This window comes from Gopherus flavomarginatus, chromosome 10 (assembly GCF_025201925.1).
Source record: "Gopherus flavomarginatus isolate rGopFla2 chromosome 10, rGopFla2.mat.asm, whole genome shotgun sequence".
Lineage (NCBI taxonomy): Eukaryota > Metazoa > Chordata > Testudines > Testudinidae > Gopherus > Gopherus flavomarginatus.
Genome location: NC_066626.1, coordinates 37,325,579 through 37,346,312, shown reverse-complemented (window position 1 = coordinate 37,346,312; position 20,734 = coordinate 37,325,579). Strand labels below are relative to the sequence as shown.

The window sequence follows — 20,734 nt, the reverse complement described above, 5'->3', positions numbered from 1 at the left end:
CAGGGGGAATGAACGGAACAGGGCACATGGGGTTGTGGTGCTGTGGCAGAACATTGTCCCAAAATGTTCTCCATCAAGACAGTCTGGTTTTGCATCATCTTCAGGAGCTGTTTCTGCACGTCCATGTCATGCTTGATGGGGTCTCTTGCCAATTCTCTGTTCTTCTGTCTCTCCACAAGGAGAACTTTCCTCCACTTCTCTCTCTTTATCCCTCTTCTGGGATGCTGTCTCAAGGTCCCCAAATATTTCATCTTTGGTCTTCCTTTTCCTGCCCTGGAGATTAGTCAGGCACTCTGCAGTTAATAAGGGTTCTGTTCTTGGTGGCTGCAGGATGTCACATACAGAAGCTGGGGTAGATGACAAACAGAAAAAGCAGTTACTGAAGTAAATCAATGCTCCAGGGCAGCAATGATGAAATGACTCTTTCCTCAGTTTTGGAATGCCATTCCCATAATCTCTTCCCAGTCTGGGGGCAACTTGCAAATGTTAAGACATTTCCACATTACTTCCTCTTTGCCTAGGAACCCTGTTCTAATCCAAAGCTGCTGGTATGGTGCATGGCTGGTGACTGGCAGCAGAGTTTGGAGGTTTGGGCTTGGGCTTTACCTGAGTTAGGGGTAGACAGAAGGATTGGGGGGTTGGATGGGCTGGAGGCTTTGGGAGATAGGTGAGGGGAGTGTGAGGGTTTGCAAGGGGGGCAGGTTAGTAATTGCATTGGCAACTCTGCAGGCAGTCCTTACATTGGAAGATGTTCCTCTGATCTGAGTCACCAAGAGGCAGTGAAGTGGCTTATTCAAAAGGGCAGTGGGCAGATAGAGGATATACAGTGATGTTATTCACCAGAATGGTCCCTCCAGAAGTGCTGCAGGACGGGAAGGGCCCCTCTACCTATAAAGGTAGCCCTGAGAAGGCTGCTGTGTCTTGCAGTGTTTGTGCCAAAATAGCGCATTATCTTTGCCTTAAATTCTGTTTTCTGTTACCTGCACTCGATATACAAAATGCACTGCTAAATAAGTACCGCTCTGCTGTATGTGTTCTGAACCTGAGGGCTTAATGATGTTGAGAGTCTGATTAGAACTAGCTGAGTCCCTTACAATCTCTGTGATTTAGTGTCTCTATCTTTGGGAAATATGCCTCATAAAGTGCTAAGATACCAGAAAGCTCAGGGCATTGTGAAAAATAGTATTTTTATATCATATTTTTCCTGAAACTGATGTTTCAGTAAACATGGCTACATTACAATGTTGTTTTACAAAACCACTGTGGCACCACTGGTTTAATCAAGGCAATGGGGGCAAAATGTCCCCCCCAATTGTGGTGTTTGATGGGGAATGGAAGGGAGGTTGGGGGGTAGATACCAGCATGGCAGTGGGAAATGAAAATATCAGGGAACCAATCCCTGCAGAGCTGGAATTCCCCATGTGGCCACTGTCTTGAGCATGCCGGGAGCCGGGGTAAAGCTGAGCTGGTTCGGAAAGGATCACATTTGCCCAAAATGGCCATGTCCATCAGGCATTGGGCCAAGCATTTGCTAAAATCACTCATACAGTTTTATAGTAATGTAGCACACAATACTTACTGGCAGAGGTCCCCTTCTCAGCACTATCATGCTGGGAGTCCAGATGCTGTCTGTTTCTCTGAGCCTGGCTCCGGCTCTTATATTTCTCCTGGCCTTCAGGGGAAATCTCCTCCTCAGAGTCCTAGTTCGGGTCCTCCTTGGTGCTTTCAGCACTTTCCACAACGTACTGGGGCTCAGTGGTGGCCGTCCTGGCAAAAATCCAATCCAGCTCCTCAAAGTAGTAGAGCACTGCCAGAAGTCCTGTTTCTGCCCTTGGTCTTTTATAAGCCTGCCAAAGGTCCTTTCCTTTGCAATGGCATTGAGCTGTGTCCTGAGAGTATATGACCTCTCTTGGTCATATACCTTGCTATATGTTCATGTACTTTTGCATTATGGCAGCTGCTGTTAAAACAGAAGTGGACCATCTCCTCACCCCAGATAGCAAGGAAATCCATGACTTCTGCACTGCAGCACCACCAGGCATGGCTGCTACAATGCTGATTACACTGAAAAGGATATACAGCTCCAGTGCCGTGTAATTGCAAATTGGGACCTCCTACTTATGTGCCAGCATTTAAACAGGGCGGTGACATCTGGCCAACATGACCCAGACAAGAGCGGCGCGAGGGTTTTTGGCGCCCTAGGAGCAGGGTCAGCTCACCGGTCCCATGGCTCTGGTGGACCTGCCGCAGGCGTGCCTGAGGATGGTCCGCTGGTCCCGCGGCTCCGGTGGACCTGCCGCAGGCGTTCCTGCAGATGCTCCACCGGAGCCGCGGGACCAGTGGACCGTCCGCAGGCACGACTGCGAGAGGTCCATCAGAGCAGTCTGCCGCCCTCCCAAATCCTGGTGCCCTAGGCGACCGCCTAGGTCGCCTAAATGGAAGCGCGAACCCTGACCCCAGAGCACTAGAGAGGACACAGGTAAACAGACAGGGCAGTCCTAATGTGAAGCAATGCAGTGTGGGATACAAGTGGGAGGACTGAAAAGTTAATCCGAAATACAGATGCTTTCTTTTTCTGCACAAACTCATTCTGAAATTAACCGAATCCATTTTCAAAGTGGATTATCCAATTCATATTAACTGGCCATTTGATTCAGAAAAAGAGTTGCACTGGGTGAATGTGAGCCCATTTTAACTGGAAAAAACTGCAGTTAGTGTGAAATAAACCCCACTGTGTAGACAAGCCCAGGGAACATGATTCAGGAAAAACACTTTTTTTGCCCATGTTTAAAAAAATGTCTTATAACTGTTTTACTGAGAAGCTCTATCAACTCAGTGCTTTGGAGCAAGGATTTGCAATTTGGCAAGGAGCTTGCTCTGGTATCAGGATGTGTTGTTTGCATTTCCTATGGAAATTCATCCAAATTTGACCAAGTTCCAAGCCTTTAAAAAACTCTACTTGCACATACTCAGTAGAGACTTGCTAGAGTTTGGCAGCCACATTGCCCAAAGATTCCATCCTTATTGAGCGAACTCCACTCCAGGGATGCAGGAGTTGAGCAGGACTTGCCCCTGCCTCATTTGAATGCAGAGGGGTGGGAAGATAGAAAGAAAAGGGAGGAGGAAGCCGAGGAGGCAGGGTGAGCAGAAAGGGTCGGGCTTGGGTGTATATAGCCACAGAGGGGAAGGAGGGCAAGAACTGGAGTGTGTGTGTACGGGGGAGGGGGGGAAGTTGGATAGGAGCAGAGGGGGATGGAAATAGAAGCTGGGGGTGGGTTGACTGCAAGAGAAGGGAAAGGGGCAGGCAGTGTCCACAGAGACAGAAGAGTACCACTAGAACACATGCCCCTCCAGAAACTGGCACTGAACTGAGGAGTCTCTATATTTCTCTGCTTTTAGCAAATAGCTGTGAAACCACTTGCAAAGTATCTCTCTCTCTCTTCTATTGACTGGTCCACAAAGAAGACGACAGTCTATTGCAGTCACCAGTTGCTCCATTAACTCCTGTGATAGAGGTAAGTGCAGTGAAGCTAATGGTCTGAACTCTGCTGATAACCCATGTGTGTAGGGGTCAATATGATTACACATTTCTGTGGGAGAGTTCAGTTTTTTTTAACTTAGAAAATTAAATTTAAAAAAAGCTACATTAAAAGAACATTTCGGTTGCAAAATCAAGCAGCCAAAAGTTAGGAAAGACCAGAAATAAAGTTGTGTCGGGAGACATGCTTAAAATATAAATCAAAGTAAACAAATCAGTGAGACAAACTATCATCCTAATACACAGGAACCCCTTCTCCTGTAACTCTCCCCATCACATGTAACAGTGTCCTGATTTTACTGTGTCTGGCCTAAGTGTTGTATATCATACCTGGTTTTCTTGGTGATGCCAATGACAAATTTGCAGAACCTGCTCTAGTCCTTGGCGTTGTTGCTTCAGATAAATATCCAGTTGCCTTCTCCTGTCTTGTAGCAGCTCAAGGAGACTGCCAATTTTCAAGCAGCTGCTGTGGGCTCCTTGAATCAACTCAGGGTTTACATTAGGCCCATCAGATTTGAATTCTTCTATGAAATCAGTCAGCTCATGGCTTTTGTTTAAAAGGGCCAGTGACTTTTCCAAGAGCTCTGTAAGAATAAGATTACACACAAAAAAAACATGCTAATGTTTATCAACACAATCTATAAAGCATTATTTTAGCATATTTAAATATATATATTTAAATACTGGAAAAATGTTATGAGATCAATGTGGCTTCATCAAGAGCTCTTTAACAGAAAATAAAAAAGGAATCTGTAGATGTGCAGACTCACCCCTGCGGCGCCTCCTGCTGGTGACTCCAGGGAATTAGCTCTTTTCCAGCCAGGAGTGCCCTCTGCAGGCCCGTGATCTGCCTGTCCTCTTGGCCCCTGTGTCCCTCCCTCGACCCCAGGGCCCTTTTAATTGGGGTGCTGCTCCCTGGCAGTCCCCCACCAATCTGGGTCTCCCCTCCCTGGGGAACCCCCAACCCACTATCCCCACATCACCTCAGAATATGGTTACTGCCAGTCACCATCTAGCCCGTTCACTGGAGCAGACTGCAGTATCAGCCACTCATCACAGGCAAAGGGGTTTGGACCTGCTGCCTTTGCCTACCCCTTCTTGCCCCAGCCACAGCCCTCTCCTGGGCTGTTTTAAGCCCCAAAGGGCAGGAGGGGGTAACCATCCTGCTACAGAATCCTACAAAAAGTGGAATCATGGACAAATTGCTGACAATAAGTACAAAAGAATAGCATAAGCATGTACAGACAAAATCAGAAAGGTGAAGGCAAAAATGAGTTACACCTAGCTAGACATAAAAGGCAATAATAGGAGGTTCTATAAATACTTCAAGAACTAGCGAAAGATGGACAGTGTCCTCTACTTAACAGGGAAGGAGAGCTAACAACATATGATATCTAAAAGAGTGAGGCATTTAATGCCTGTTTTGCTTCAGTCTTCACTAAAAAGGTAAACAGGGACCAGATGATCAGTACAATTAATATTAATAATAAGGGGGGAAAGAATAAAAGCCAAAATAGAGAAAGGATGTTTAGATAAGTTAGATGTATTCAAGTCAGCAGGGCCTGATAAAACTCACTGCAGGGTTCCTAAGAAACTAGCTGAAGCAACCATGGAACCACCGGCGATTATCTTTGATAACTCACGAAGGTGAGTCTCTGGGGACCAGAGAATGGCCAATATTTAAAAAGGAGGAAAAGGAAGACCCAGCGAATATTAGACCAGTTAGCATAACTTTAATTGTGGGAAGATACTGAAACAAGCAATTTGTAAGCACCTTTTCATAAACAGATAGTTAAGGGTTAATGTCTTTTTTACCTGTAAAGGGTTACAAGCAGTGAACCTGGACCACCTGACCAGAGGACCAATCAGAAAACAAGATACTTTCAAATCCAGGTGGAGGGAAGTCTTTGTTTGTGTGTTTTCTTTGTCTGTTGTTCTCTCTGGGTTCTGAGAGGGTAACCAGACATACCTACAGGCTCTCTAATTTTCTATTCAAATAGTAAGTAACAATAGAAGGCGGTTTAGTCTTTTTGATTGTTTTCTTTATTTGCAAATGTGTATTTTGCTGGAATGATTTTAATGTGTATTTGTGCTGGGGGGAAAGACTCCTCTCTAGTGTCTATAAGCTGAAAGACCCTGCAACATTTACCATCTAAATTACAGAGACAACTTTTACTTTTTTTCTTTCTTTTATTAAAAAAGTTTTTTTCTTTTTGAGACCTGATTGATTTTTTGAGACCTGATTGAGGCTCAAGGGAATTGAGTCTGTACTCACCAGGGAATTGGTGGGAGACAGGGAGAGAGAAGGGAGGGGGGAAAAGGTAGAATCCCTTTGTTTTAGATTCATGGAGCTTGAATCTGTATTACCTCTTGGGGAGGGGGAAAGCGGAGGGGGAAAGGTGCACTCCTCTCTGTTTTTAGATTCAAGGAGTTTGAATCACAGTGATCTTCCAGGGTAACCCAGGGAGGGAAAGCTTGGGAGAGGCAATGGTGGGAGGAAAGAGTTTACTTTCCTTGTGTAAGATCCAGGGGTTCTGGGTCTTGGGGTCCTCTGAGAAGGTTTTGGGGGGACCAGAGTATACCAGGCACTGCAAGTCCTGGTTGGTGGCAGCACTACAAGATCTAAGCTGGTAATTAAGCTTAGGGGGATTCATACTGGTACCCCATCTTTTGGACCCTAAGGTTCAGAGTGGGGATTTATGCCATGACACACCTAGAGGATAGTAGGCTGGTAAGTAACAGTCAACATGGATTTGTCAAGAACAAATCATGCCAAACCAAGCTAATTTCCTCTTTGATAGGGTTACTGACCTAATGACTAGCAGCAGGCAGGATATATCTTGATTTTAGTAAAGCTTTCGATATAGTCCTGCATGACATTCTAATAAACAAACTAAGGAAATGTGATCTAGAATAAATTAGATTGAAAAACCATACATTAAGAGTATTTATCAAGGGTTCGCTGTCAAACGGGGGTGTGTGTATCTGTCCTCGGTCTGGAACTACTAAACATTTTCAGTAATGACTTGGATAATGGAGTGAAGAATATTCTTATAAATTTTGCAGACGACATAGGGCTGGGAGGGGTTGCTATCAATTTGGAAGATAGGATTAAAATGCAAAGTGACCTTGGTAAATTGGAGAATTGGTCTGAAATGAATAAGATGAAATTAAATAAAGACAAGCACAAAATACTACACTCAGGAAGGGAAAAACAAATGCACGACTACAAAATGGGGAATAACTAGTTAGGCTGGAAAGGATTTGGGGGTTAACAATGTGATGCAATTGCAAAAAAGGCTAATATTCTGGGATAAAGGTATTTCCAGTAGGGATTTGAAGAAGAGAGTGATGTGGTGACTGAGGAAGGGAGTCTCAAGTATGCAATAAGGTGTGTAGATGAGCATTGGAAAAGTACCTGCAGCAGGTAGTTACGCATACAACTTGTGAAAAGCAGAAAGTGAGAGAGTTCAGAGCATGAACGGAGACAAAAGCAGAGAGATGGACAGAAGTCAGACTATGCAGGGCCTCATAGTCAAGGACAGGAAACTTTAATTTGATGTTGTGCATATGGGGAAGCCAGCACAGGAGTTTGGAATGTGTCTGAACAAGGCCAAAGTGACAGGCTAAGTGTTATGGAAATGATTTTCTTGTCACTAATATGGGTGCATTTGAGGGGGACTCGGTGAGAGTCCTGTTCCTCAGAGTAGAGATGGTGAAAGAAATACTCAGGCATTTCTAAGGCCAATCATAGGTAGCTATGAAGAAGCTCCACTCTCTAGCTAAGCCCGAAGAACCTTCAGTATAAGCACTAGAATCGCCTGGAAACAAATTCCCATTCCATGGAAAAATCCAAAAATTTAAAAAAAATCAGAATTCTCCACTGAATGTAAATTCCAACATTTTATTTTGAAAGCAGGTGAAATGACAATGTATTTTGACCTTTTCAAAATCTTTCTGAGACTCCCTGAGCTGTCTGGAGCCCCAGCAGTCCACTACAAGGATTGCCCCAGTGTCTGGGAGTCTGGACATTCTGGCAGGCCACCTGAGAGGCTACCAAGGATCTGTGAGCCTGTAAATTTGGGTTGCCAAGCCATCAGGAAACCTGCCTTGTTTCCATCTGTATTGCACTGAAATCATCACATATCTGTGGAATGTTTTGATTTAGGCCAATCAGCATTTTCCAACAGAAAGATGTTCCATCAGAAAATTTCCAACCAGCTCTAATAAGCATCTGAACAAGTCTGAAACAATCCATCTAGCAAAGGACAGTAGTACACAAAATATTATTACAAGATGACATCCTGCACAAGCTGTCCTGGGTCTGCTATCACTATTAGGTGAAGTGACTAACCCTTTGTTTCTTAGGAAGTTTCTCCATAAATGTTAGAATAAAACTTGGAATTTAACAGGGATAATTCCAAAGTAAGGTCACTCATTTCGCCACCCCCAATCAGGTGCACTCCCGGCATACACCTAAGTTTACTTTTTAAACTTAAGAGACTCGTCACCATAACCTAGTAGCTCCAACACTTTGTAAAGGCCATTCTTTCCAGCAACTTTACTGCTAAGTAGGCTGTGTCTTTCTTATAGAGACAAATACAAACACGATTTTTATTAATTATATGATTATCCATCCTCCAAATTCTTAGCACTTTGGAAAGATATAAACAAAGAAGAAAGGGAGCATTTGCTCCTTCTTTTATCCCTATAGGTAAGAGTCCATCCTTCTCAAGCCTATCTTCCCTCTGGAAAACAATTTCATTTGATTGCTTCAATTATAGACCCTCTTTTCAACAATGACAATCAGTCACTGACAGGTACTCCAAGCTAAAATTGCTGTGTGATGAGCACTTCAGTTCAATAAAGATTGAATTGGGACCGCCAAGCCCATATTAAAGTTACCCAAGCTCAACTCACTACAGTCTCCTGAGTAGAATTGCATTTGATTCGGAGTGCCAGCATTTGAAGCAGCTAGATTTCTTATACAATGCAAAAATGTTCAAGTTGCTATTCTACTACTGAACAATCAACTGCAGTTTATATTTTCAGCCAGGTGTTAGGTTTCCTGTAACAGGTTTCCATTAACATTTAGTTAAAATTACATGGCTGGAGTGTATGAATTTGTGAAAAAAAACAGATCTAAATGGGATTACAGTCTTTTAAAATAGATTGCAATTGTATTTAGTTGTGCAAAAAGATTGATTCTGAGATGGTGGGAAGGCATCTGCCCCCCACTTTTAAAAGATTAGTATGGTGGCATGGCAGAAAATGCTTCACACAAAGATCTTGATTTTAAGATTAATAACCCATCTGCTGCATTTCTTGTAGAAATTTGTCTACTATTGAGAAGAAAACAGATGTGCAAGTGAGAGGTACATGAGGTGTTTTGGGAGGTGAAGTGGGGTAGAGGACTGTATTTCCTGGTTTCCATTTGACTACTTGTAACTTCACTTTAGGCTGTTAATGGAACTTCACTGCACACAGGGACAAGACAATTCAGCAGGGGCGTTATATAGAGTGCAGCTCTACAAAGCCAGAAGCACATGTCAGGGAAGCCAATACAGACAGCTGGAGTCTGAGTTTGTCTAGAGGCCAGCAGTAACTCATTCTCCAGCCCACTCCACTCCTCATGCCCCATACACTTCCAAAAGCTCAACTGTTATGTAGGAGGCTGCATATGTCAGACAGTACTCCCCCATGGGCACACCCAAGAGGCTGTGGGATTGCTACGAGATATCGGCACCAATGCATCATTCCCCACTCCAAGCTTCTAGAAGAGCCCAACCCTGGGGCACAGGATTATAGCAGGCCGGCTGGTAGCCACCCAGAATGCTCCCCCACCTCCACTTTCACCCCACAGGAAAGGGCAGCTGAATGAAGAAGCAGTGTGGGGAAGCCAGGAGGGGGAAGAGTTAGAGGAGCCAGAGGAAGTAAGGGAAACAATAGGGAGGCAGCAGAGGGGAGGAGAGAGAGAGCAGGAACAGTTGTTTAGGGAACCATTATTAATTAACAGCGCTTGTCAGATCTGTATTTAACAGGTGTGACGTTGCCGAGCACTGAACAATACTCACTCTCTGAGTTCGCTTTGCAGTTAAAGAAACTACCATAGCAAATGTGATTTTATAAAAGAAGAATTTATTTGGGAAAACTAAAAATATCTTTCAAAGCCTAGAAATTCAGTCGAATATGTGACTGTGAGCTATTGGCCAAAGAAAGGAATCCATTCCTTACCTTTTGTGTGATGCTCATGCTGATGAAGGAGCTTTTTCAAAGATTCGGTGTTCTCAAACTCCTGGGCATTCTGAAGGAAATCCTCCACTTGGTCAATTTTAATAGCAAACTACATTAGGAATACAAAGAGAGAAAAAGCATAATACAACAATCCTTAGAGTACTGAATGTCACAGTACATCTAACCTGTGCCTTCGGGGGCAAATTCTCAGACTAGCAAAGAAGGGTATTAAATATTTCTGGTGACTATCAACTCCAGCTTCCCAGTATACATTTTTGGGAGCAGCTGTTTGTCCTCTGTTTTCATGAGGTTCTGATTTGAATTGATCCCTTGTCTTACTGGATGTTTTCTGATGGGATTGTGATTACAGTTTGTCCTTTTATGAGGCTTTGCTTCTCTCCTACGGTTTCTCTGCCTCCAAGTGCATTGATGAAGTGCTCTTAAAGCCCCCCTGTGAACATTAAAGTTTTTTTTTAAATCCCCCATATCAGATAGTGAATGAAGCTTCCCCTCTCCCAATCAGATTTTATTCAAGGCTCCCCTCTATATCCTCCCTGGCATACTAAAATCCAAATTTGAGCCATCTTTGGGGAAAACTTTGGAGGCAGATACAATTGTCAATCTGATTTTTTGAAGATAAAAATTGGTGGTAAATTTAAACCCACTAATGTTATGGTAAAACATTAATAAGCAAATTACAGTGAGGTCATAGCCCCTTGATCATTAAGGTTGAAGCTAGCTTACTGCTTAACAGCTGGTTTTTCTAAGCACTCTAAAATCCAACTACTTTCTCAGATTGTCCTGAAAATAGCTGGGTCTCCTGGGGCTGCAGGGGAGAGTTAATGGTCCAAAATTGAGATTATTTGATCTAAGGGTTCTGGAGATAGAGCCACCTATTGTGATGTCAACATTTTACAGTTCTTACAACTTTTTGTACACAGTTGGGACTCAAACTATGACTCTGAACTTCTCTAAACTGAAATCACCTGCTTAGAACTGATCTCAGCTACAGAAGCCATATCTAAAAAGTTATTTTAGGTAAAAGTTGGAATGACGATATTGCTCAAGCCAAGCTGACAAGCCATAGACAGTGCTGATGTGTGCTTTGAGTTGGTATTTTGGGGGTTTTGTATGGGTGAGTTTGCTGTTCTGGAAGGGTACAAGGCATTGCTGGTCAACCTCAACTGCAATAGCAAAGATTTGTGACAGTGAATTAACATTACAGCTTACATCAGGTTATTCTTTTGGTTAATTGTATGCTCTATTCCTGGTGTCGTACTGCTCCTTCAATGGGATAAATGCTTAGTTGTATTTATTAGAGCCCTTACTATGCCCTGACTCCAAACACCCCTGAACTTTGGATCAGCATCCAAACCCAGACCAGAATCTGAATTCTGCAGATGACTTCTATCCTTATAAGTGTGACCAGCACCCAGACCTCACCACATCAAACACTGGGTTGTTCAAAATCTAGACTTGAATTTTGCAGCTTTGTGCCATCTCTAGAACTGGATTGCTAAATTAAGGGAGACCAAATCATTAAAGTTCACACTTGGACTTCAGTGTCATCAAGGATATTGAAACCTATGATAAAATTAAAAAAGAAGATGAAAATTAAGCTATCTGCTTTGCTTGCCTATTCTCACATTCCACCCTTTTACTCATGATCTTTATCCTATACAACAAATCTATTATGCTTCAACATTTGGGATCGGAATTTGATTTTTATTAAAGAATATCCATGAGATAATGTCTATGCTCTATCACAATAAAGTAAATATTTCACAGAATTGCATGTTGTCATTAAAAGAAAAACATTTCAAAAATAAAATCCTAGTATTGTCATTTAAGTCTATGGGACAATTGACATTTGTGTCTAACGTAGGCATGACTAAACATAATGGGCCAGACCATGGCACAGAGCAGCCTAAAAGGCAGCTCAACCAGTCTGTTAAGGATTTCCCCTGCACTGGGGGACACTATGGAGGTGGTGAGTTACCATAGTGGCTCCTATGCTACTCTCTTCCTGGCTCCTTGATGTTAGGACTTGGCCTGGGCATCTGGCTGATCCCTGGCTGCTGGAATAGCTTGTGGATACTATTGGGAATCAGCAGAATGTGTCTCAGTCCTGCTGCTATTCTAATTTCTACCAGGCATCAGGACAGTACAGAATCAGCCCCAGGATCTGGGGTCCAAGAAGGTGGATTAAAACAACTCTTGTTCTCCCACTCTTGCTCTTGTGTCATGTGTAAACTCTTTGAAACAAAGACTTGAGAGCCCCATGTAATTGTGCACTCAACTTTTGGGGCAAATCCAGCCTACTTCTCTGCAATTGCAAAGGCAAGGGATAGTTGAATTCAGTGGGCTGTGCAGGGAGTGTACATACCCCTGGGTTTGGAGTCCCACCCTGCATGAGTTGCCTGTGCAGAAGCAAGTAGGGGTGGGACATACAGGGACATGGGCAGGCTGGGAGAGGGATAGGATTGAGAGAATGGTTGCTAATCTCTTATCTTTCAGGAGTTGGACTCTGGTTTTGTGCTGCTGTGCATGCTTTTTGCATGCTTGTGCATGTGGTTCTTATATTTGTGCTCAGATGGCTAGACAGACAACTGTCTTATTTACAAGCACAACTATGATAACTATACAAACATATTTTAATGCACAGCCTTGAGTCATGGGTTTAAGAATTTGGCCATCAAAGAGTCAAATAATTTGAATTTTAGACAATAAAAGATCTATTGGGTCACGTCCCTGCCTAGTGCAGTATATAGGCACAGACTAATTTTTATTATTTTTCATTACTATTACTACTTTTTAAAGTAAAACATTAGTAAGAGACATCACATTTTTACAGATATTTATTCTAAATGTTCTGCTCATTTTCATCCTGGAATACCCCCAAAACAGGAATGCAGCTGATTTTTTTTTTAATTAATTGGCCTTTGCATCAGTAGAAATAGAATGCAACAAACTCTTCGAGGAATTGGGATTTGTTTCAAATGAAGCAGCATTTCATTTTAAATACAAACCTCCAGAGCATTTTCAAAAAACACTGCAGTAAGTTTCAGAAGTTCTCTTCGCTTCTCTAGCATAAGGACGAGGGAATCCCAGGCATCCCCCAGAGTTTGTGCCATGGCATCATACACTTGGCTTTGCTCTTGGTTTTCCTCTGCAGTCTTGTCTGCTTCACGTAACAGGTCCCATACTTGATCTTCCAATGACTATACACAGGGAAGGTGGGGAGATATAAACAAATTTGTTTTTTCTAAGCAGAATTCCAAAGAGCACAATGATATTACCTTGGGATACATTTTCAGTATGGCATCTTTTCAGTTATCCACAACTCTCCTATTATTGGCAGATTTTCAACATAAAATATTAATAATAATGGAAGTGCGGCTGTTCCTAGATAGGGTATCAAAAACTTACCCTTTGAATTCAGTTCTGTACTTTGACAATCTCTCATGCAACTTCATAAAATTTTGGTGAGAAACAGTTCTAGGGGGATCCATCATTCCACATTTAAAATTTACATTCAAATATGCTCAGCTACTTGAATGCTCAGCAAATCTCTACTGAAGCTAGTACATGCTCATGTATTTTGGCTGTTCATTTGTTAGAACATTATACAGGCAATCAATGCATTCTCCTGCAATGCTGGAGGCCAGTAAAACAAATAAACCCAAATTAAAGCCTTAAAGATATAGCATACATCTCAAATGTAATTAATTCACAACACACCTAAAATGCAGGGGCTAATTAGATTAAATCTAAGTATGTATTGTTTTAGGAGGGCTGTAGATTACATGCAGTATTTCCAGTTTTGCCTGCTGCAGTGTTCAAGATGAACCACAAAATTACAATGTTCGAGTTATCACAAGAAGAAGTCTAGAGAGTTTCATGCCCTTTACCATAAGAAAGGATAACTACTATGCCATTTCTTGTTCATGTTAAAATCTTCAGTGTTTCTAGAGAGTTGATTGTTTGTGTTATATATGTTTTTCATCTCAGGTCTTTATCATGAGAATAGATTAATGAAGTGTCAATTTTTGCTGTTATTACAGGTATTATCACAAGAATGTATAATGAGAAGAGGAATCTATATAAGGCAAATTAAAATCTATAGTAACTCATTCTCATGACACAGACTAATAAGAACAGAAGATAGGAGAACTTAAAATTCTCATGACAGAGATTGAACTGAGAATCGGAAATACTTGCAAACTAATTCATTATTGTGCTAAACACAGGATCATAATCTCAGAAACCTCCCTCGATGCTACCCACATACTCTCTGTGAATGTGATAGTCTGAATCTGAATCAGGTGTTAATCTATCCTCACTGAAAGCAGGGCTTTGGGAAACACTTTAATACACAATGGAACCATTATTCCCGACTCAAAAATTTTTAAACAAAAACCAATATTTTAATCTCTCTCAGTACAAGACAGACTAAAGAAAAGATTAGTAATTTTTACTCAGTATTCAAAATAGGAACTATGTATAATCTGATATTGCAAAAATAAAATTATTAGGTATAGGATCCAAGAAACTCATTATTTGAAACAAATATTGTGCAATACATAGACGAGTGTGGTAATTAGCTGTATTTTCTCAGTAGTATCTGTGCTAGCCTTATGGTAACAAACTCATCTCAAAGGGCACACTAAAAGTCAATCTTTTAAAGAACTATTTACATTCCCCATTTTATCTCCTGAACGATAGCACAGTACTGGGAACTGCATTCTAATCTTGACTCTGAAAATGATTCCTGTGCCATTGTGCAAATCCCCATCTTTTTCTCCTTAGTTTCCCCTTCTAAATGATGATAAAAGACCAGACTCTGAAGCTCACACTTACACTTTATTTAAGCAGAAGCCCCACTGACTTCAACAGAGTTTTGCCTGAGTAAGAACAGAGATCCTGATTCTGATGTCAGTTACACCAGTTTTACACAAGTAACACTGCTGATATCAAAGGAGTGGTTCCTTAATGACACAGGTATGAGATCAGAATCAGGCCTGGAGTGAAAACTGAGTGAGGCTTTGAGGATTTAACTTAATCATAATACTACTTCCTTTCTCTTCATTTCATTAATGCTTAGTTACTTACCTCACTGGGGTGCTGTGGGGACTAATCAGTTAACATTTGTTAAGTTCTATATTCAGTAAGTATTAAGTACCATTATTATTAGTCGTAAAAAGAGAAGTACTGGCTCATGATAACTTTTACACCACAGAGAGTTTAAGGCTGGATGATAAAATGAAATTTAAAAATCAGCTTCATCAAACTAATGTTAATGGTCAGGCTTAATGAGCCATTACCAAGCTCATGCAAATTTTAAAAGGAAATTCATCTTGCAAGACAATCTTCAGTGTGTGTTTTTTAAAACTGCTTCTTCTGTTTTCCTTTTATGGGCTTGCATCATGATTTCCTACATTATCTTTTTATAGTGGTGTAGCTATATAAATAATATTGTCTATGTATTCAATTTGCATAGGCATATGCATAATCTGTACAAAGTCAAAGAGCTACTCTAATGCCTAAGTGTTCTATTCAGTCTAAAATATTAGCTATCTTCTGAGTGTTAACTCCAGAATGCCACAGATGCTGGACAAGTGCCAGGCCAAAGAAGTTAACTTGGTTCTTCAAGTCAAAAGGAAGAAGAATAATTCCATATCAGAAACTTGTGGAACTGAAAGGCCAGAATAGGGGAGAAGATGACAACATATGTGAATGGTGGCAGTTACAACTCCATATTCTTATTTCATGGCAGAGGCTACTCAACCCTCAAGCTTGTGGTGTGACTGCTTTAATTATCTGGGAACAAAGTGATTAGTTTCTTCCTTCCCACTGGAGTTTGGGTGCTGTGGAGAGTATCCTCCCAACAGGTCTGATGCTATGCAGGGAACCATCCCATCTGCTCCTACTGATGGGACTTCGAGAGTTCTCATGACTGAGGTCTGGAGAGAAACACCCTGCTCTCATCCTCCACCCCATGACACCAGCATTTGGAAGGGCAGAGTCAGAGGAGAGATTTACATCAAGGTATATGTAGGGTAGGTTGAACATTTTCTGTCAAAACATTTTGATGGAAAACTGGGTTTTTGACAAAATGAAATTTTTCATGAGAAGCGTCAGCTTGCTACAGAACGTTTTGATTTTTTGTTGAAAAATTGAACACCCAAAATCAAAAATATTTTGATCTGAAAACGCTGTCATGGTGCCTCCTGAGACCTGTAGCTTAGGAACCTCTTGAATTCTCTCCCCTCTATTGATAAGCCCCTTTGTTTTCAGTTTAAACTGATTTTTAATGAAAAAAATCCCATGTTTACAAAAAGTATTATTCCTCTCCTCCCCGATAATCATCCTACTTTTCTCCAAAAAGTCAAAATTTTCTGCAGGAAAAATAACTATTTTCTAACCAACTATAATACATGGCCTTTCCACATCTCCCCAGTGACAGCTGCAAAGTGTCATTGGGACTCATGACCACTTTAAAATTCCCTCACTCTCAAGTAGAGAAATGTGTCAGGCAATTCATTGAACAGGTCTGTAAGTCAAGAAGGGGTAGTTTGAGAGGTCAGTTACCCCATTCAGGGTGTCCAGAATAATCCAAATGGACACTGGGTGAGAGAAAGATGGTCCCTGGGAACAGTTCATGTCTGGGAGGGGAAAGATATAGGAAGAAGCCAAGCTATTGTTCCTTTAAGGGCCTGGAGCCAGGAGCCTGGGAGAGTGGGAGGGGCAAGGCTCCTCTCTCTCCCCCAGCTGGCCCCAACAGGTGTTTGTTTATTAGCCTCACCTGGGAAGAGGACTGGGTGTGTGAATCAAAAAGGAGGCTCCAAGCCCACTGAGGGAGAGCTTGCTAAGAGGAGGACTCTGCCAGGACACACACACACACAGATGAAGGGCTGTGGAAACCCTGAACTAATGGGGCAGGCCTGCAGGTTGTGGAGGCCAGGCCTTGAACCAAGCAATCCCAGAAAGGAGGGCTGTGGAAACCCTAGACCTGGGGGTGAACAAAAAGGAAGCTCTTTTGGGAGCTGGACCATGCTGAATAAATTGGATCCCAAGAGAGGCGGAGTCTTGTTTTCAAGACTTGTGGCTGTGAGTAGATTATTTCCAGCAAGCTGCAGGGACACTGAAGACGGCATGGCAGTGGCGCACCATGCTGCAGGGGGGCACGCTCAGAGACTGAACCCCTCTAAAAGGCCACATTTGACAGCTGGGCTGGAAACAGTTATGACTTTACTATGCTTCCAAGTGGTGGTGAGGGAGTCCCTTGGAATAAGTAGGTAGCAGGCAGCACAACCCTGTCCCACATGTAATTAAGCTGGTCCCTACAGGGCACCTCATGCAGCCATCCATGGCACTGCTGGCTGGTCCCACCTCACTCTCCGGCTTTAAAGCTCCTGAACAGAGACTCCATAACTCTCTCATGACAATAACACCCTTCTGGGCTTGTTTCATTGGCACAATAGTATCCTGAAAGTCCAAATCAATAGTATCCAACAAATTAAGAGTAATGAACACAAAATCTTCTGCCCCACCTGGGCTCCTCTTCAAACTTGGACTCCAAAATCTAAAGTAACCCTCTGCAAAAGATTCACCCTTATTTGGGCCCTGTGGTGTCTCTTTCCCACCCTTACAGAGTGGTGCCTTACAGGGCTTTCTCCTCTGGAGACCTCCCCAAGCTGTTAATCCAGAGGGTTTTTTTCCCCTCCCTTTTGGCTGCCCGCCTGCTCTGCCTCTTCAGGGCTAGCCACAGGAGACACTGTACCCCTCCCCCAGCTCTTTTCCTCTGCCAGATTAGTCTGCCTCCCCATCTCCAGAGATTCTGCAAATCTTTCCCAGGAACTCCCTCCCTGCTTTCTCTTCTTCCTGTCTCTTTATTGGGCCCTGGTGTCCTCTATCCAACCCCACTGGGAAGCACTTAGCCCAGTGATCAGTTGAGTCCCCCTTACAGACCATGTTCAGTTCTATATGGAGCACTGCAGTGGATCACAGAAAAATTTCCACTGGTCGGTCTCTCTCTCACACACACACACACACACACACACACACACCCCACCCCCCACCAGCTCTAATCCAGCCCCTCGCATACCAGCCAAGTTACCAATGTGGGTCCTTGGTTAGGTTAATTTCAGGCATCCCTAGCATTCATGGTAAAAGATTAAGCATACTGAGGGCAAGCCTGCATTATTAATGTAGTCACTTTGCCAGTGTTGTTATATAATGCTGGTAAAATCAGTGGTTAAATTCATTTTGTGTTTATTTCTTTCTAATGATGCTAATTATTCTAATACATTTGTTTCTCAGCTTTTGCATGCTGAATACTAATGGACAATTTTTTTTAATTGAAACCATTTGCCAATAGGTAAATGGGCACACTTGACTATTATACGCTTCTCTCTTTATGTTTATACATTCAATAAATATATTTTAGTCTGCCAATTTGTTTCTAATGCCAGCTGTTCCAGTTATCATTCATTACATTTCACAGACAAAGTAAGGATAGAATCTGGCATTTATGTTCCTTCAAAAACAGACCTAGATATTGAGTCTCAAAAACTATCTTGAAACCACAGCTCGTCTGTTCGCACAGTGATTTTACAAGGCCATCCCAGTAAAAGTATAATATAAAAATTTGGAGCCTTTTGTTACCCCGAATACACATGCCGGGACAATTCATTCCTGTTTCAGACTAGCACAAATTAAAGAGAAAGTTACAAGTATTTATACATGTCGTGCTGCTGTTCTGTGTAGTGCTAAATTTCACCTAAATAATAGACACTTAGTCCCAGAGCCCCAAAAGTATTTAAGTTCCTAATTTCCTAATAGGGCAAAAATATCTGAGAGGATCTAGGCCTAAACTAACTGTACAGGGTAACGTAACATTAAATGCCCAGAAATTGATGTGCCTATGGCCACACAGTTTAAATACTGCCCTCCTCTTTCAGCTAACTCAACAAATTCAGAGCAATAACAGACTATGGTTTAACACTCAAGCTTTTTTATTCTTGCGGGGGGAAATGGTTCTAGGGTCATGAGCCAAAAAGACACAAATAAGAAAACAATGAAACTGGGGGGGAAATGGTTTATGGTTTTTACTCATCCTTGCCATGGGCTCAGTTACTGCTAAGTGATGGAATGTGAAGAGAACATGGGAGGGGAAAACCAGCCAAAAGAGACATTTCATTTAAAGATTGGATTGGTGTCCAGCCCTCCCTTCTTATCATCTCAAACCCAGCCACCAGAGAATAACTGACGCATCCTACAAATAGATTATTCAGGTACCGTAATTGGATTGTCCATGTGCAGCACCTCCGTTTTAACAATAATTAAGTAAAAGTCTCTCTGCTAATATCACTGTGCACTTTCCCTTGTAAAATGTTTAAATGTATAATCAGAGTGCTACAGAATTTGAATCTAGTAAATTGTGTGTTCCCCCTGCCCCCAAAGATGCCTGCTTCTTTAAGCAGTAACAGAGCCATGTGCAGTACAGCTCCTTAAGCAGTCAGTAAATCAATCGCAGGACCGTAATATTTAGGATTTGATGCCAAGGGTGAGATCTTCACACTCCTCCCTTTACACAGGAAAAAGGGCTGGAACTACATAAAGGGTCCCTGAGAGCCCCGTATCCAACCAAGGGAGCATTCCCCCAGTGCAGGAATGAAGCCAAAAAGCCTTAAGGCTGCTTCCTGAGGATGCCCTTGCAAGCCCTGGCCTATGGGGCATGCTGAGGGTGAGTGGGGGTAACAAGGTCAGGGCCATCACATGAAGCACTGTGGAGGTTCTGGGCAGGTCTGTAGCTCGTAGAGCAACCCTGGAAGACAGCTGTAACTGGGTCCCAGGGCTGTCCAAGTTACTCAGAGGGAGGGTGTCCCTCCAGCCCCCAGCTTGACCTGGGATCAGGAAGGTGCAAAAATGGCTTAAATCCACCATAGCTCTCCTCCCTCTTGGCCAAGAGTTCTGGGCTGCATCTTAAAGATGCACAGACACCTCCAAAAATTTTTACTACGCCAAATATTGCATGAAAGGTTGTATGATTCCTTGCTACTTCTGTAAATTAGATTTCATATTGCAAAATAGCTTCTCCCCTATTTCTAAGCAGGCATTAAGTGATGGGGCCTGTAGTCTCCAAAGGATACATCTCTCTATTAAAGATGCCATTAAGCTTGCTGAGATTTTTACATAAGGTTTTTTTCAGGCATAAAACGATCTGATTTCAGCAAAATTGCACATAAAATGCAGTCATATTTTTGTAGCAAACAGTGGCTTTAGTGACATGTTCTATTCTCCTTTCTCCTGCATTTAAAGAATGCATATACACAGACCAGTACATTTGTGGTAAAATTAAGGAGGAGACAGGGTTACAGTATCACAGTTCAGGAAACTATTAAAAAATTAAAGAAAAATGTGTATCGTAAGTACCAAGCTACCTATGTAGAAAAAGATCTCTGAAAGTTCCCTCATGACTACATGTTGTACCTCATGACCTCTTGGATAGTCAAAAACTACTCCTCTACCCCATTCATGCTGATTGTCCTGTAGTTTCAGGCTCCTTCCAGCTTTGTTTTTTCTATCCATATCTTACAGCTTGGGCGAGAACAGGGTTTGGTGCTTCCTATTTCTCTTCGTCTCATTGAACTACATTAAACAAGTGTTCTGGAGACCTCCCACTGCAAGATTATCTGTCTGAACCTGTGTTTCCCTGAAGTTGTGTCACGGGTCTCCTCTTTTTACCAGTCTCCTATAACCTCCATCTACTGTCAGATCACAGAAGGCCTGGTCTTGCAAACACTGGACTCGATTGGAGATTTTTCATTAATTTCAGTTTGCAAAAGTGTTCATCTGGGTCCCTTCACTTGCATGCACACAGCCAAGAATATCACAAGTCATTTATATAATTTTAAAAAATCAACAATATAATTAGGATCCACAACTGGCATGATTAAT

General features: G+C 42.2%; 1 protein-coding gene across 6 annotated transcripts in view; it reads right to left on the bottom strand.

Annotated features, from left to right (window-relative positions):
- The window catches only part of CCDC141 (coiled-coil domain containing 141), a 144,008-nt gene that overhangs the window by 99,126 nt on the left and 24,148 nt on the right, over window positions 1-20,734 (bottom strand). For all 6 annotated transcript variants that reach the window (XM_050968968.1, XM_050968971.1, XM_050968967.1 and 3 more), the window contains exons 4-6: window positions 12,802-12,993; window positions 9,773-9,881; window positions 3,869-4,122 (exon numbers count right to left, since the gene is read on the bottom strand). In XM_050968968.1, the coding sequence (XP_050824925.1) occupies window positions 3,869-4,122; window positions 9,773-9,881; window positions 12,802-12,993 (555 nt within the window). The remainder of the gene's footprint in view (window positions 1-3,868; window positions 4,123-9,772; window positions 9,882-12,801; window positions 12,994-20,734) is intronic.